Here is a 16,366-nt window from a genome sequence, read left to right as displayed (position 1 = left end):
CCTTGGTTGAATTTGAGATGGTCTCATTTGCACAGGAACAGCTGCTTCCCAGATTCCCCCCCCCCCCCGCTATCACAGCAGTAGGTATTGCTCAAGCACTACAGGAAAGACTCCAGTACAGCTCAAAGGTTTTGGTGTCACCACCCACCCCCACCTCCACCCCCACGCCGTTTTCTTGTGAATTTTATCTGTGGTTATACAATTACTATTTTACACAACTATCCTCACATGTAAATAAAGATCCTTCCTAATCAAAGCAATACTTAGAGCCTCACAGGAAGGTCTGATGCTTAGATTTCAGTAAGACCATAGCTATAATGAAAGAGGTTAGAGAAGTTCTTCTAGCCCACTAATCCTCTAATTAACTGCTCAGCTTTACCCTACTAAATACATCTGACCAATCTGCTTCTAGAAGACTTAGAAAAAACACAGGAGCTATACAAACCCTGTTTGGACGAGCATGTCCAATAGACACCAACAGACTTCAATAAGACTCTCCAGAATTTGCATTTTACTTTTACTTTTCCAAAACTGTATGTGGAAGACAGTAAAGAAAGACACGTATGTGTGCTGCTTTCAAAAAAACCAAAACAAACAAACAAAAACCCCAAACAAAACAAAAAACCACACCACACAACAACAGAAAAACAACCCACTACACTTGGAAAAAAGCAGTTCTAAACATGTTAATGTTTTGCTTCCTGCACAGTTGAACATCTAATGTTTATAAATAATTTTATTTCAGTGGTTCTAGCAGGCATTACTCTGGCCACTGTCACACTGAGCGCCACAACCTGCAAGACAAGCCATGTCCCAGACAAATCAGACACTAGTCTTTCAACAGTAAACACAAAGTGCTTGTGTTAATCAGAACACAAAATTAAATTGGGAGAAAAAAGCAGAAAGAAAAGGAAGCATGAAGAGACTGGTACTGGTCACAGTAGTGACTGGCCATCAACCATAGCACACCACAGCAATTTGTCAAAAAAAATTGCGTTAGAATGAACACAGGAAAACAGGATGGCTTGATTAATATTAAGGCATGACTAAAATGCAAGAGAATATTCAATTAAAATTAGAAGCCCACTTGAATTCAACCTGACTGTTCTGCAAGCCATAAAATTTACCACCATGCATAGTTGGCAAATAATGTCACCAATCCAACACAAGATATCAAGTTGCGTATCTAACATCATAGTAGTCATTTTACAAAGTTGCATTTTATCACTGCCTCACAGCACTAAATTTCATTCAAAAAAATTCATAGCACCATTCACTTCAATTTCTAAAATTACAGTTAGAAAAAACAGAAGTAGTAGAATCTTTGTAACTAGTCACCTCAGATCTTTGCCTAGTCTTCTAGGCATATGCATGCCTGACACAGTTCTGTGTCCAGAGCTGAAAGTAGCACTACAATGAAAATCAAAAATCTATCACTGTACTACAGAGACCCTAACAAACAAGACCACTGCAGTCAGATGCATTTAAATGAAACTCTTACTTGTTATGCTCACACAAGGAAATAGACAGTTTAGTGGTCCTCTTACAAAATTTATATAAAACAATTCAGGGGTCTTAAAAACGTCACGACTTAGGAAAATTCCATCCCATAGATTTTAGTTTCCAGGGAACTCTAAAGTAACAATCCCTGTTACACACTGCACTGCAGTTAAATGGCAGTGATCAAGACTACCCATACAAGAGCTAAGCAATAGCTTCTAACACTAATACTAGAGTTCACTGCTTCATTGTAGAAATCCACACACACAGAGTTTTGTAGCTATGCCACTGAAGTCTGAAGAAAACACTATCTCCATGATCATTCTACCTCAGTTACACAGCTCATTAAGTTCACCTTTTTTTTTTTTGTCAAAATGAAAGTCTATTGATTGTTCACGATTCTTTACCAGAAACTTCCCTGCTATACTTGCACAGGATTACTCAAAGCCACAGCTGATAACCTTTAAATTAAGAAAAGCTGACTCAAAATAATGCAAAAGGGGAAAAAAAAATAAAATCAACAAAACCCAAACACACTCAACCCCTCTCAAAAATCTGGTAGTATACTCTCATGATTTTAAAAGCACATTTTCTTTCTGAATTGAGCCAGTTACTATGATTAAGCAATTCTAACTGCACAGAAAATACCTTCCCAATACAGAAATCCCTACTTCAAGTATTATTTCCATCACCAGATCTTTCAAAAAATTCTTCCACAACTAGTGAGTCTAAGGTAGCACACCACTTCGAGACACAGTTGCTAAATGCCACTTGCATCAAAGCATGTTCGAACCATTATTAAGTTATACAGCTGCTATTTACATACAGGTTGCATTTTCTTCCCTGGACGAGCTCCTTCCATGCTGATGTGCAGAAGCGGAGAATGCCCTTGTACAAGACCCTGTAATGAACCTCCCAAGAGATCAGAGACTGCGCATACATGACTGCTTTAGCTCACTCTGCTTGACACAGATGTACTCCGGGAAATCGCTCCCCAGCCCTGCAGCCAATGGCTCCCTCGCCAGTCTCTCATCTCCCAGGCCACTGATTACAGCTACCGCAGGGTCGAACAAGAGCAGAATGGGCAAGATGGCATGCCTTCAATTCCTCCAGCTCAGAGAATACCAAAAAAGGAACTCAGAATTCAAGACTTAACATTTTCTGCATCAACAGCAGCTAAGAACAGCTCCAAGGTTATATTTTTGCTCTGATCCAAGACTTCATTAGCACTACAAAATGAAAGCACATTTGTACCTCGGGTCCCAGAACAGAACAACCCAGAAGTCAAACATCTGCTAAGTGTGTTTATAGCTGTATTATCGACCTTTCACTGAATACTCATTCCAAAGTAGGAATAAGCAATATGACATAAGCCATATATTCTTCTTCAGCAAAATAAATGAGGGCTTCCTAAAAAATCCTCGTTTATTTTTTTTCCTGTTGAAGTAAAAAAGCCATGCTGTTACCTGCAATTAATTTCATGTATCCTGCTAGCATAAGATGACTCTCTGTTTCAGGTATGATATGAGTAGCTATACTTTTTCCTTGCTTAAGACAGCCTTAGAAAAATGCCGCCTCCACTGTAGCAGATCAAATTCAGAGCTTCATTTCACTCTTCCCCCCCTTCTAACTGACATACCTTAATCTCCTTGTCCCATCATAGAACGCATAGGAGAACTGGCTCTTTAAGGCGTTATCCATAACTTAACCTTCATGACATGACACTGCCTTGCTTCTTGTTTCTTCTTTCATTCCTACTTCTTGGATGATGAGAACTCTAGTAATGAAGCTGGACTGGTGCCACCCCAACCAACAAACGAACGAACGACTTGGACAAAACAAAACCAATAGTGTACTGTTCATAAACTTGGGGCAAACACCACCAGCCAAAGAAACATACTGTGCAACTGTGAAGATGGTATTTATCACCTAGCAGTTCAGAAATCAGAAGACCACATTCGATTCCCCTCATTGCCTTTCTCAGTCCAGAAAATTCTCTAACCATAGGCTAATAAAAGTATTCTCAGATAGTGATGACAAGTGAGTTTAAAAGTAGTTTGTTTCCATTCTGCAAATAGATGTTCACCCTAATGCGTGCGTGAATCTTTTCACTTCCAAGCTATTGAAGGCCTCCCTGTTGCTGTATGTAAATGATCATAAACCAAATGATTCATATAAGAAGAACAAAGTTAAACAAAAATATCAGGTACCCTAACTCTTAGTGATCTCTTCTCAACTGAGCATCTTAAACCAAACCTATTCTTTTCATAATGCAGAGCACAGATTCATACAGTTCTTCAGCTACTCAGATGAAGACTGCAACAGCTATGCTGAACTGTGTTCTGGTGGCTCTCCTACACTTTAACGCAGTCTTCCTTAGCATAAATCTGTACTAGAAGTACTTCGATTTCTAAAAGTACAAATAGTTGGTTTGTGTAGGCTCTGTGTGTGTGTGTGAAGGGGGAAGAGGCTGTCTATTCCTTTGGGATAGAATGCGGGGGTGGCAGGGGGGCCAGGGTGGGGTGCCGCTGTGGAAATCACACCTTTGATTTTTTTATTTTATAAGTTTTGGAAAGAATACTTACTTGATTTGGAAACCTTAAAAACAAGCAAACAAAAAAACCATCTCTGAAGCAGTTTATTGAAATCTCTTTCTAGTCTGTAGTCAACCAATTCCTAGTTAATAGTCAGTCTTGGAACAAAAAAAACACTCAGAGGCTTTATTCATTTAAAAAAAAAAAAAAAAAAAATAGAAAGCAGAGAACATGCGCATGTAGAGCCAAGCTGAAAAATCCAACATTCTAAAATATAAACAAGTTTTTTTTCAAACAGATGGAAGTTTTTTGTCTTTCAAGTCCCATACCAAAATACTTCGTGGATAAATGTCTGCTCTTACCTAAGAATAAATACCAGGGAAAAGCTTTGCATTAGCTGGAGAACAACACAGCAACTTCAAACTGCAACTGTCTCAACATGCTTAACTACAGAAGTATTCTAAAACAAACTGTATGCAAATATATTCAAAATTATCACATCCTTGAACATGTTCGGTGACAACACTGTGAGAACTCAGAGCACAACTATTTGTGCTGCAGCAATATTTCAACCATATGCTTGATGCTGCAGAAGTGTATGAAGGTTGTTTTTTTTTTAAAAAAAAAAGAAGAAGAAACATAAGTAGCTATCATGAAACACACTTTTTCCATCAATTGTTCCTTCTTAATTTTTACTTTTATACACCTTCAAGTTCCACTTATTTGCGCTTATCTCCAGCTATAAAAGCACTTTTTTGGAAAGATGGGTCCAAAAAAAATGTATCTATTCTCCAGACAGAAAAGAAAGATTTCATCTGAGCTCTTAGCTCTTTGCAAAACTTTTAATCTTTTCACAGGCGATATACAGTCCATGATTTCCTTGTAAGTAGTATGGGCTTCCATTAAAAATTCCCTCAAAATCAACTAAATTGGACTAATTCCAAAACTTCTGTTAACCATGGGGTGGAATGCAGAAACGTTTACAATGGATTAGAAGAGTAATTTTCATGTCACTTGTTATGACTAGTTTCTGGATCAATCTGTAAAAATATCCCCTATCGCATCTTACAGCAACACTAGCGTTAACACACCACCAAGCTGTATATACTACTACAGCCACAAGCTCTTCTTTCCAATCCTTTTTTTTTTTTTTTTTTTTTGCTCTTAAAATGAGAGAGCAATTATGATCCCAGTCTAGCATGAGGTGGCTGTAAACTGCCTTATTGCAGGGTCTGCAGAGCCTCTAGCAGGCAGAGCTGTGCTTCATCTGCCATTCCGAGACAGCAGGATGCAAGCATATTTTTATTTAAAGTAGCTGCAGTGGGCAGGTCTGTGCTCTCAGCAGGACTTCCCACATGAGCTCAAGCCCAGCGCTAACAGACCTAGCTAGACAGGAGCACAAAGAAACTGAGCGCTCGTTTTCTTACAAAGGGGCCATACTGACATACCCACACATCTAGCCCTGTAAATTGGTAGATCTGGTACGAGATTTCTATTGATACTTTAAAATCCTGTTTTGCGGGATGGGGAGGGAGAGTTACCATAATCCAAACTCAACCCTTCCTTCCTTATATGAACAAATTATACAAAATTAACACGACAATCTTTTCTAACATTGCAGCCCAAAAAAACCAACACAGTTCACTGCCACCTTTCTTCATGTATCTGAAAGGACAGCATCTATCATACTCAAAGCACCTTTCTCTAGAAAATAATATTAAAAAAACCAAGAAATACCCATGAGACAATAAGACAGTACTTCCAAATGAGGCTTTATTTTGGATTGGGGCACAGGGGGTGGGGGGAGCAGGTCACAGGGGAGTCAGGAAGGGAGGCAAGGTGCTAAGGAATTAAGGTGATGCAGGAGCAAGTTGTATGACACAAACTGTCCAGTATTAGTATGCCAAATACCAGTACAGATGGTTTTGTTCAGCTTCTTATTAAATGGGAACCTAGTAACTCATATTAAGAAGAACAGACAGCTTCCTACAAGTTTTCTATTACACATAAATTAAAAATATAAGCTATTCCTCTAAGGAGATGTTATTCCCTTAGCAAAGGAACACAGAAACCTTCGTAGGCAGTGGCTCATCATTTAATGAAATAAAACCATCCATAAAAACCAAGAGTTTGACTGCCTACAAGTGTATTTCCACCCAACAGCCAGTTCCCACGAGCTACATCTGCATAGCACGCTTCAGCTTGCTTCAGTTTGTATCGGCACGTACGCATGGAACTGAGTGTTTCCAAAAAAAGAAAAAGGAAAGGAGAAAAAAAAAAGGGGGGGGGGGGAAAAAACCACATAGATGTATTCTGTGCAGATATTCTCTGGTGTATTGTCCCAGTAGTGGACTCCTGGGTTTCTCAGCACATTGCAGGACAGCTGTCACAAGCCACCGAGATCCTGAGAGCGAGCATGAGGCAGATAACTAATTTGAGCCCTCCTGACATTACACAATTACACCTCATTCCGAGAGCTGCGTACTTACTCTCTAGAGAGGATACCACTGAAATGTGTAACCTGAATCAGCATCAACAGCAAGATTACTATGTACTCTCTTGTATAGAGTACATCATTAATCTACCGGCACTCCTGATTTGGATACATCGATAAAGCAGGAAAACCAAAGATATATGTGAAGTTTTAGAGTACTTTACTTATTTCTGGACTCAAAAACATCCCTCAGTAGAGACAGATGGAAGAAATTCACCCATGTTCAAACAGAACACTACCAAAAATTTCACTTCAACATGTATGAGCGTGTGGTCACCATGCAAATGGCATTGAGCTAGGCTGGGGGGGGGGGGGTGTGATTTATTTATTGGGTTTTGGGGTTGGGTTGGGGTTTTTTTTTTGGCCAAAGAATGAGGATGCTTTCTAAATTCAAAGCTACTCACTTTACAACTACAACACATCCGCCATTGCTTGCTTTTACATAAATTAATCTCCAGGCATTCTGGCAGCATTTTTGAGATATTCTAATTTTCCTTTATCTAAAGAATTCTTAGATCACTGTGCAAGTTCACAAGAACTATAAACCAGGGCTGTTTCAACACTATTAAGGCCACCTAACCAAGGCCATATGTTTAAATGCTCTACAATCACTTGTACAAATATTAAACAGTCATCTCCTAGAATAATAGACAGCACAGAAGTGAACAGCTGATGAGTCTAGATATGAAGCAGCATAATATGGGGCAGAGAATTTTATCTGTTTTGTACTGACATTATTTGAAGTACAGGCACACAAAAGCCTTTCTGTGACAGCAGATCCTCAGGAAGAAAAAAGAAGGGGGAGAAGAGTCATCAAATTATCCAATTATCCAGTTAGGACAGACTCTCCAAATACAACCAAACCAAGCTACACCCACACAGAACAGTTCCTTGACAAGAACACCAAACATCGCAGCTAATAAATAAAAAATTGACTCTTTCAATTTTGGAATGATTATTCACCTACATGTCTTTCTCTTCATAGAAAAGTGAAAGGTCATGAATCTCACCAATTCACATGAATTCAAGGCTTAACTCTTCACCTTCAGCTCTCCTTGTCTCTCAAATTTTCCTCTATTCATATAACTGCATCCCAGTCAAATCAAGTATCTGTGTAACAATTTACTGACACCACATTTATTCTTACAGTGAACAAAATTACCACCTACAAATCAAAGCTCAGCAAACTATAACAGGAAGGCAAGGCAATGTTTCCAACATCAGTAGCAGGACTGATACAGTGGGAGGTATCAGCACTCCGCTGACCCACAACATTTCTTCTTAAAAACAAGGCAGGCAGAATGGAAGTAAAACTCCGAGCCTGCTCATGACCACTGCAATTTGAACAATGGCAGGATTTCATCATAAATTTTTGACTTTGCAAGTGGTGTAACATACAGGATTCAGGTGTTGTTGTCTGCAGATTACTTTAATACAAAATACATTCCACAAATCACATCTCCCAAGTTATGCTGAGTAACTTCAGGACATCTGAAATCTACATTTATCATGAATACCAGTCAGACTATTACCACTGTTACATGCTGAATGTCAACTAGTTACCAGTGTATTAGCAAGCCTCTACCATGATAAATTCACAACTACCAAAAAAATAAGTTCCAGCAATCCACATGTATTTTATTAATAAGGCAGAGAGTAACAGAAAGCTGCGATTCCTGTTTTTGTGCTAGTGCTGGCAATCACCTGAACCAACAACATACTGGATCAGGAAACCGATCCGGCAATAAAATTACGGTGACAATATTTTGCCACTTCAGCTCTGATGCCACTCACTACCCGTGAGGCACAGGCAGTGCACAGAGCAGGTGAGATCGCTGAGCCCAGAGCAGGAAGGGCAGGACCACAGGGCAATTCGAGCCGAGACTGACTGGGACTGCAGTGGAGGCACACTTCAATGCTGTAGCTTCACATCCCAGCTTGGGTAAAATTAACAGCTTGGAAAAACGGAGAGATACCATTCATGCCACACTCCCTTCTTCTCACAGTATTTTGACTAGACATTGTAACATCCTTACCCTACATTAGATGTGATGCTTTCCTCATCACAGAGTAAACATGTAACTCAGTTAACATTCATTTCAGAAGACTAACCCTGACAGGTTTTGGTTTGGTTCGTTGGGTGTTTTTTTGAGGTTTTTGTTTGGTTTTTTGTCAGCTTCACAAGTTGAATCAGCTTATGGGAAAGGAGACAGGACAAAGGGGGAATGACACCTCTCCTTCAGAGACCAGGAACTAATTAGTCTATCTCAGCCTTAGCATGAAGCCATATCTTAAGAAGTGTACTTTCTTGCCAAAATTTCTTCCATTTTCCTCCTGCAATTCTAAAGCATAACAGAGTATCTTAGAAGTCTGAAATAACCTTTGTAAGAGAAGATGTTGCTAGACAAAAAACCGTCAGAACTTTAAACTTCTAGGAGAGAGCCTAAGATCCTTTGGAAGGATCATTGAAGGGACATTTACTAGGGGATCCACCTCTATTTCTTAATTGCCTTGTCTAACATCATTTAAAGCTATACAGCTGAGCTCCTTTTGTTTCTGTTTAAAGAGAGAAAGCAGCTGGTTTTCTGATGTACTAAGAAATGTAATGGTTTTGCTCTGTCTGACTAGGAGGCTCTGGGAGAAGTCAGTTTAAAAGTAAGGTGCTGTTTCTGCCACAACAGATTTGTGCATGCCATTGTACATGGTATATATTTTACAGGAAAGTTCAATTTACAAAACACAAGGGGAAAAATCTGACAGAGATCTAAAAATTAGCCAAAACAGAAAACCTACCTCTTTTGTAGCTACTACATCCTTTGTCTCAAGAACAACTACTGAAATTTATTACAACTTTTCCTTTTGTGAATAACTACATAAAAGACAACCTACAACATAGTACTTCTAAGAAAGATGCACACACTTCTCTTGTGAAGAAGAAAAACTAATACTGTAGGACTCTTACTGTAAACTTAAGACTTGAGGGGCTATTTAGTAAAAAAAGTTGAGTGCATCCAACACAGAGCAGGCAAACTAGATACTCTTGATTTGTTTAACAAACACTTGGAAATCTCTACTTTAGAGAGCATTAACGTTTGAGTTGGCATGGGAGTTCTAACCAGCCAACAACTACTAAAAAGGGTGCTCTCTGAAAGGGTTACCCAAACAATACAGAGGCATTATTAATCATTTTGGAATAAGCAGCAGAAGTTACCTGTCTTCCCAATATAGCCACAGTTAGACCACAGTTCTATGCAGCTTAATCTGTATACTGCCATCCAGTAGCACAAATACAAGCTCAAGGAAAGACTGATTTTAATTGAAATTAGACCATGCAGAACAGGGAATTTAGACAGGCTTTTGACTTTCACAATGACTTCTGGAAGACAGACAATTATCTAGCCTTGTATAAAGTCTACCCATAAAAATTCTACTGCCATGATTTTCTTGTAAGGCAAATTTGAACTTGCAGAGTAAGCTTACATCAGACCCATGTTCCCTGAGATGCAACCATGGCAATTTTGACCAGCCCCAGGAACTCTAAAGCTGGCTTCAATATATCAAGTTATGCCCCAAGATACAAACTCTCCTCCTGCATTCTCTGCCTGAGCTTGAAAAGAGATTCATTCTATAGCTTTAGGATGTCCTTACAAACATAATTGATCCCATTAACAGACAGAAAACTAAAATACTGAGTCAAATACATAGTAAACCAAACATTAAGACAAATAGATAAAATATATCATCCAGACGGGAGACCTAAGCAAAAGACCTTCCAGCAATATGATACACCCGATGGCTACAAGAACTTCATCTTAACATTTGTAATTCAGGTTTTCACAGCTAGTAGGGAATTTTTAAACGCTGAAAAAAATGCAAGAGTTGATCTAGACAATGGCAACTGCATATGGCAGCCAAATGAATTTTCTACAAACATCAGATAAGGGGAAATAAAGAAAAAAAAAAAATCCATGAGGTTTCTAACTATTTCGAAACCAAGCCTCCAGAATGTCTTTCTGATACTATCAAACCTGTAGAGAAGCCATTTACACATAAGCCAAGACTTGCTTTTACTGTGACATGTAAAATAGGAACAACTACAGCTTACAGCCCTGGGGATGTGTTACTATATCAAACAAATTTCTGCAATCAGATCTCTTAATCACATACGCATTAATACAACTTTAAATGTTTAGGGTTTTCTGGGGGGAAGACCATCTTCACTAGAAGGCTTTTAGCAACCAAACCAAGCTTTCACCATTCCACGATTCCAAAAGACTGTTTTCCACCTCAAACTTATACAGGAGATAATCTGAAAGATGAAATATGAGATATATGAGTAACAACAGTTAAGAGCAGTAATACTGAAACTTTCCCACCTATAGCCAAAAGCAACGTGTAAAGAAATATTCGAACAGGAAGAATTTGAATATACTTGTCCTCTAGGCAACTCCCGATGTTTCTAATGAGAAAGTTTTCATTTGCCTAGATCATATGCATATTATAAGCATATCCATCGCTTTTTTTCCAGTGTTACTAAGCTTAAGTCAGAGCGCACACAGAGAAATTAACCTATTCACCAAATTATTTGCAATTATTCTCAGATTTCTTCACAGGACTGACTCTACAGAAAAAATCAACTGCCTGTAAACCAGGCTGGAAAAGTATCACTGAACAGCATGCTGTAAAAATCTGCTATGTACAGAACAGAATCAACCTGGCTTATACTGCGCTCTAACCTTAATCAAATGAGATCGTATCTGAATGACAATAAGGCACTCAACTTTGGTAGAAAACAGTACCTTTTTATTGAAATTTGAATAAAATTTTGTATTTGGGGCAGTGTGACATACAGCTTTTGGTGATCTTAACATAAATGTCAGAGCTTTTGACTGAGATGTAATTAATTTAAATAAAAGCAATAATTTCATATCTGATTTTAACAACCTCTTACAGACTTCCTCAAAAACTGAGGTTTCCAAAAGATCTGTCTTTAAAATTTAAATGTTTTTATTTTTGATTATCAAAATCAATACAAGCAGAAGCATTGTTTAATATATATATAAAAAAGCAAAATCATTCAAGCATAATAAGAGAAATAAATTGGTATTTTAAAATATTTATAACTAGGTCAACTGTCTACTAAAAGCTGTTTATGTTGTCTGAGGTCTCTGTACACTGTCAGGTTCTCAAAGAAAGGGTAATGTACCCCTTTCTCACTGGGAGAGAACAACTGTGCCAAAAGGAAGCTCTCCCACTAAAGACTGAACTGTAGTTCAGTTTAGAATTACAACCTTCATACCAGGACACTAGGGGGGAACCTGAAAGCAGTCCACTTCAAAAATCACTTGTATATGCTGATGCTGCTATTGATGCTAAATTTTCACTCATGGGCAAGTTATTTAGATATATGAGTGAAAATAACTTACTTTTTTTCAGACCCCTGATGTCGTAATGCTTAAACACTTGAAATTTAGTCATACAAGCTACGTAACTTGGAAAAAAACATGCAATTCTGATAATCTCAGAAAGGAAGCTATTGTACAATAGTACAGAGCACAACCATCATGCTCTCTATTCTTATGGTACTTCGAGCCTTTTCTATTGAAGAAAATAATCAAGCTGCATACTCAAATACCAACCTGTTAAAGAAGTATGTTGAACAAAAAGCAATGCATATTTACACTTACTTTTTAGGAAATGAAACAATGAAAGCAGCCTAAAGAAAAGTTTATTCTATGTATTTGAAGCTTGTTTCCACTTTTGACTAATTCCATAATGTAACTGGATTTTTGGTAACACGTAATGTTATTAGCAACTTATACACATTCATAAACACGCATACTCTCCTAAACAGTATTATCGCGAACACATTCCACAACAAAGGAACTGTACCACAATACCAGACTTTTGGAACCACTGTGTCAGCAGGCTTCACTTCTACTCTGGGTCTTAATTTGAATTTACAAGATAAACCCATATTTCTAAAAGTTCTAAAATAATTAAGTAGTATTAGAGACAAAGATAGGCACGCAGGTTTGAAAGATGCTGTTAGCAGCATTCACAGTCTAACACTTCATAAGACGACGGATGGAGGAAGAGGGTGGTGGAAGAGAGAGTTCACCAATGGTTTCCTGAAACTCACCCCTTTTCTTTTTCCTTAAATAATAATGTTCCTATTTCAATAGCTCTATGTACTTATTGACACTAATTTAAAGCACTATTGTATTACATAGCTAAGCTTTCTCAATAAGAACAAAAAATATTTCAGGTAACTATTCATGTATTTCCTAGGTGTTGCGCACTAACTTGACTCAAGTCCTTTTTACTAATGTTATCAATACAACTGTCAAATAATGCATCTTAATGGAAAGCACAAACATTTATGGTTGGACTTAATGATCTTAAAGGTCTTTTCCATCCTAAATGACTCTGTGATTTCTATGATTCTAATGGAGACACATCAGTGCTTACACTACTGAAGTGGAATATCCTTAACATTTTACATTAATTCTGAAGCATCGATTCAAATACAATTTTTCAAACACTATGCTCTTCACCAAGATTTCATTAACAAAAAGCAATAAAGACACACCACAAAAAAAGCCTCTGCTTTTTTTGGAAATTTATGGAACTACAGAGGAAAAGTCTACCTATTCTAAATCAGGAAGCCCCTGAAGGAGCTACCATTCATAACAGGATAATACTAACACATGATCTAAGATGCCATGAACATAACTCTCCTATGCTATATTGCCTTGACAATCAGGGACCACTTCTTTACAAACACATCATGAGCAGGCCTTGAATTACAGGCACTCTCTATTACAGTAACAGAGACTTAAAAAAAAAAAAAATTCACCAGTGAGTATTTAAAACCAGAAACCTCACTCAGCCTTCAGTTGCAAGGGAAGACAAATTGCCCTGTACTCAATCCTAAACTTCTCTGTTGTGCTGTAGCTGTATGCTAGGTGGCACTTTCTATGATGAAAGAAGACTTGCTTGTTGCTCAAGTGGGGTCTTAGAATACCATGACAGAACCACATCCAATTATTCAGTTTAAAGCAAGTAATTCTGGCTGTCTCATTACATCTAGTCTCTGAACCACTTTGACATAAACCATTATTCCCACTAATAAGACTTCTGTCAAACTACTTGCTACAAGTAAGTTTAACACATTAACTTACATAATCAGCAGAGGACACTTAAAGACCAACCTTCTCATCTACAGAGAGTTCTATGATCAACTGCACCAAGAGCTTTGCTCCTTTAACACTACATGAGCTTGCTTAAGACTCTCTTTCACTTCCAACAAAGAGTTAGTTTTCGGGTTTGAATTTTCTATGACTTTGATTGATATAGGATTACTGACCTATCAGATAGAATATAAAGCATATAACTTATTTTGAAACTTTTGTCCACACTGGTGATGCAAAATTACTGCTGATGACTGTCTCAAAGCATGATCACTATGTGTATCACAGTGGAAACAGGATTAATTTTAGAAGTTCTTCAATTTCTGGTGCTTCTAACAAAGCTGCCTTCTTGCAACCTAAGGGGTTTAGAAGCACTTTCTTCAGTAATACAAATACCACAAGGCAGGGAGAACCAAACTTCAAAAAAAATACAGTCACATCCAGGACATCATTTACAGTTCAGTTTTCATTACTATCTGCCCAGAATTAATACACTGGAAAGCTGCTGTGGGTCTCTGTCTAGTGATTAAAGAGAAGCCACACTTTAAAATTACATTCATCAAAAGGAACAAGGAACACACTTCACTTGGACGTCAGCAATTCATGCCAAAGTTGAACTGCTAGCACAGTAACATGAGGAAAGGTGCCATTACACTACTTAGAAGGAACTCAGTGTTTAGTTACATAAGATGCAGTATATGAAACACAGAAGTATTGTAGAGTTGCAAATGCTCTCTTTCTCACTTCAACAGAGGGGGCACTTGTCTACAGCCACCAAGAGAAACTTCTCTCCAATGCCGCCGTACAAGTCACTGTCAATCTTTGCAGGTATGTGCAGAAAGCACACCAATTTTTCAGAGTCACAAAACACATTTTTTATAGCAGACATCCCAGGGGAATCCTTCCACGTCACAGGAATATGGACTCACTGCTCACACAGAACAGGGCACTCGGTGATTATCCAATTCCTTTGAGGTCATCTGTCAACAGATGAGGTTAAGGATAAAAGTCAAGTAAAGCTCCTTCTAACAAAGATAAGCATTGCATACTTTACAACCAAGTTGGAAAACAAAACTAAAGGGGAAAGGGGAGAACAGCAGCCTTGGCAAGTCATACCTAAAACTCACCTCTGTTGCTTGCTGTTACACATGAATTCCCATGGAATTACCTTGGCCACAGAGCCTACAGAAGGACACCACAAAGCTCCCCTTCGCCCTGTACCACTCCTCATAACAAGCCACTTTCTTGATCATTATCTTACCTTAATGATTCCTATACAAGCAAGAGGAGGTTGAAACCAGTTCCCAGATTAGTCTCCTCTTCTCTGTCCTATACTTCACTTCAGGAATACTACTGGACTTAAAATATGTTTATCAATGATCTGTTAGTGAAATATTAGACTTGCACAACACAAAATTATTTTGATATACAGCCCTACAGGAGACCAGTTCTCAAAAATAAGAACGTGTCCATTCCTTACTTTTCTGTAACAATATATACCTTCTTCCATTCAAATTTAGTACATCTTAAAGATAAATACACACATACACGTGAACAATCCATTCACCAATAAAGAGCCATTGTTCAGATCTCATTAAATTGTACAGCACATTGTATCCATTCATGGCATTTGGATTTTCTTTTTTTAGTAACCCTCAAGACAGGAAAGGAAATTCTCTTCCGCCTTCACCCAAGAGCCTGTTTTATACCATGAGACAACTGAAGCAAGAAACAAGTTCTCCATATCATAATGTGGCCATAATACACGAAACTATTTACAGTCTCGTGATGTATCACCACAAACTTACAATTGATCCTCTGAGCTTGACAAGAAAGAGCAGTAATACAAGTCATAACACAGAAGCCAACATGCCATCTTGGAGGTATGTATTCTTTACTCTACGTAGAGACTCACGCATGTTGTACGCTTACATTTCCAGAAACAAGCACGCATACAAACACTCTCCGTTGCCTTGCCCAGCCGCAATCCCCTTGGGCTCTTAACAGCTTCCACAGCACCATTTCCAGCCCTGACAGCTGTACTGCCATCGTCCAGGTCTCTCCCCAGCTCTTGCCACCTCTGCAGCCTCCAAAATGAACTTAAACCTCTGGTTTGAAGATGCTGCCCCCATTGCCTAGAAGCTATTTCTGAAAACAGATATATTTTGCCGGTTCCCTGGTGCCTTCAATGTCACCAAGTTCACCTCTTGGCTACGACCTCCCCTGGTACCTGGAAGTGAACACTGGCGACTTTGCTCAAAATAGGCACCAGCTGTAATTTCAACTCAAAGTATTCTGCAGCAACCTCTTACAGCAACAGGCAAGATTACATCCTTAGCTGCTTGAAACTTAATTATCTAACCAGTGGTCATCAAGCCCTACAGATTTCTTCCAAGGATAGCCAAAGAAAAATAAGTCTTTTGCCAAGAAGCTGCAGTTAATTATTTGTGAATGCATTAATCCATAATATAGTTTTTAAAGTGTAGACCTACTCCCCCACTCCTTCCCCAAAGAAACACAGCTATAGAGTTGATACGGACTAGCAGGTAAGTGCACACCCCTTGTACACATTGAAGCATATGGAATATGACCTGGAAAAGTACACCTGGTTTGAGAACTACTGTTTTAACATGCAAATTCTCAAC

At 38.4% G+C, this 16,366-nt stretch overlaps 1 protein-coding gene across 7 annotated transcripts in view; it reads right to left on the bottom strand.

Annotated features, from left to right (window-relative positions):
* SLC4A7 (solute carrier family 4 member 7) overlaps positions 1-16,366 on the bottom strand; it is a 98,078-nt gene that overhangs the window by 68,501 nt on the left and 13,211 nt on the right. For 2 of the 7 annotated variants that reach the window (XM_052797690.1, XM_052797660.1), the window contains exon 1: positions 2,327-2,502. The exons of the other annotated variants lie outside the window; for them this stretch is intronic. In XM_052797690.1, the coding sequence (XP_052653650.1) occupies positions 2,327-2,362 (36 nt within the window). In that variant the 5' untranslated portion in view covers positions 2,363-2,502. Of the gene's footprint in view, positions 1-2,326; positions 2,503-16,366 lie in introns of those variants that run through there. 7 annotated transcript variants of the gene reach the window in all.

Source organism: Harpia harpyja, chromosome 1, assembly GCF_026419915.1.
Source record: "Harpia harpyja isolate bHarHar1 chromosome 1, bHarHar1 primary haplotype, whole genome shotgun sequence".
Lineage (NCBI taxonomy): Eukaryota > Metazoa > Chordata > Aves > Accipitriformes > Accipitridae > Harpia > Harpia harpyja.
This window is presented reverse-complemented; position numbering and strand designations above follow the sequence as displayed.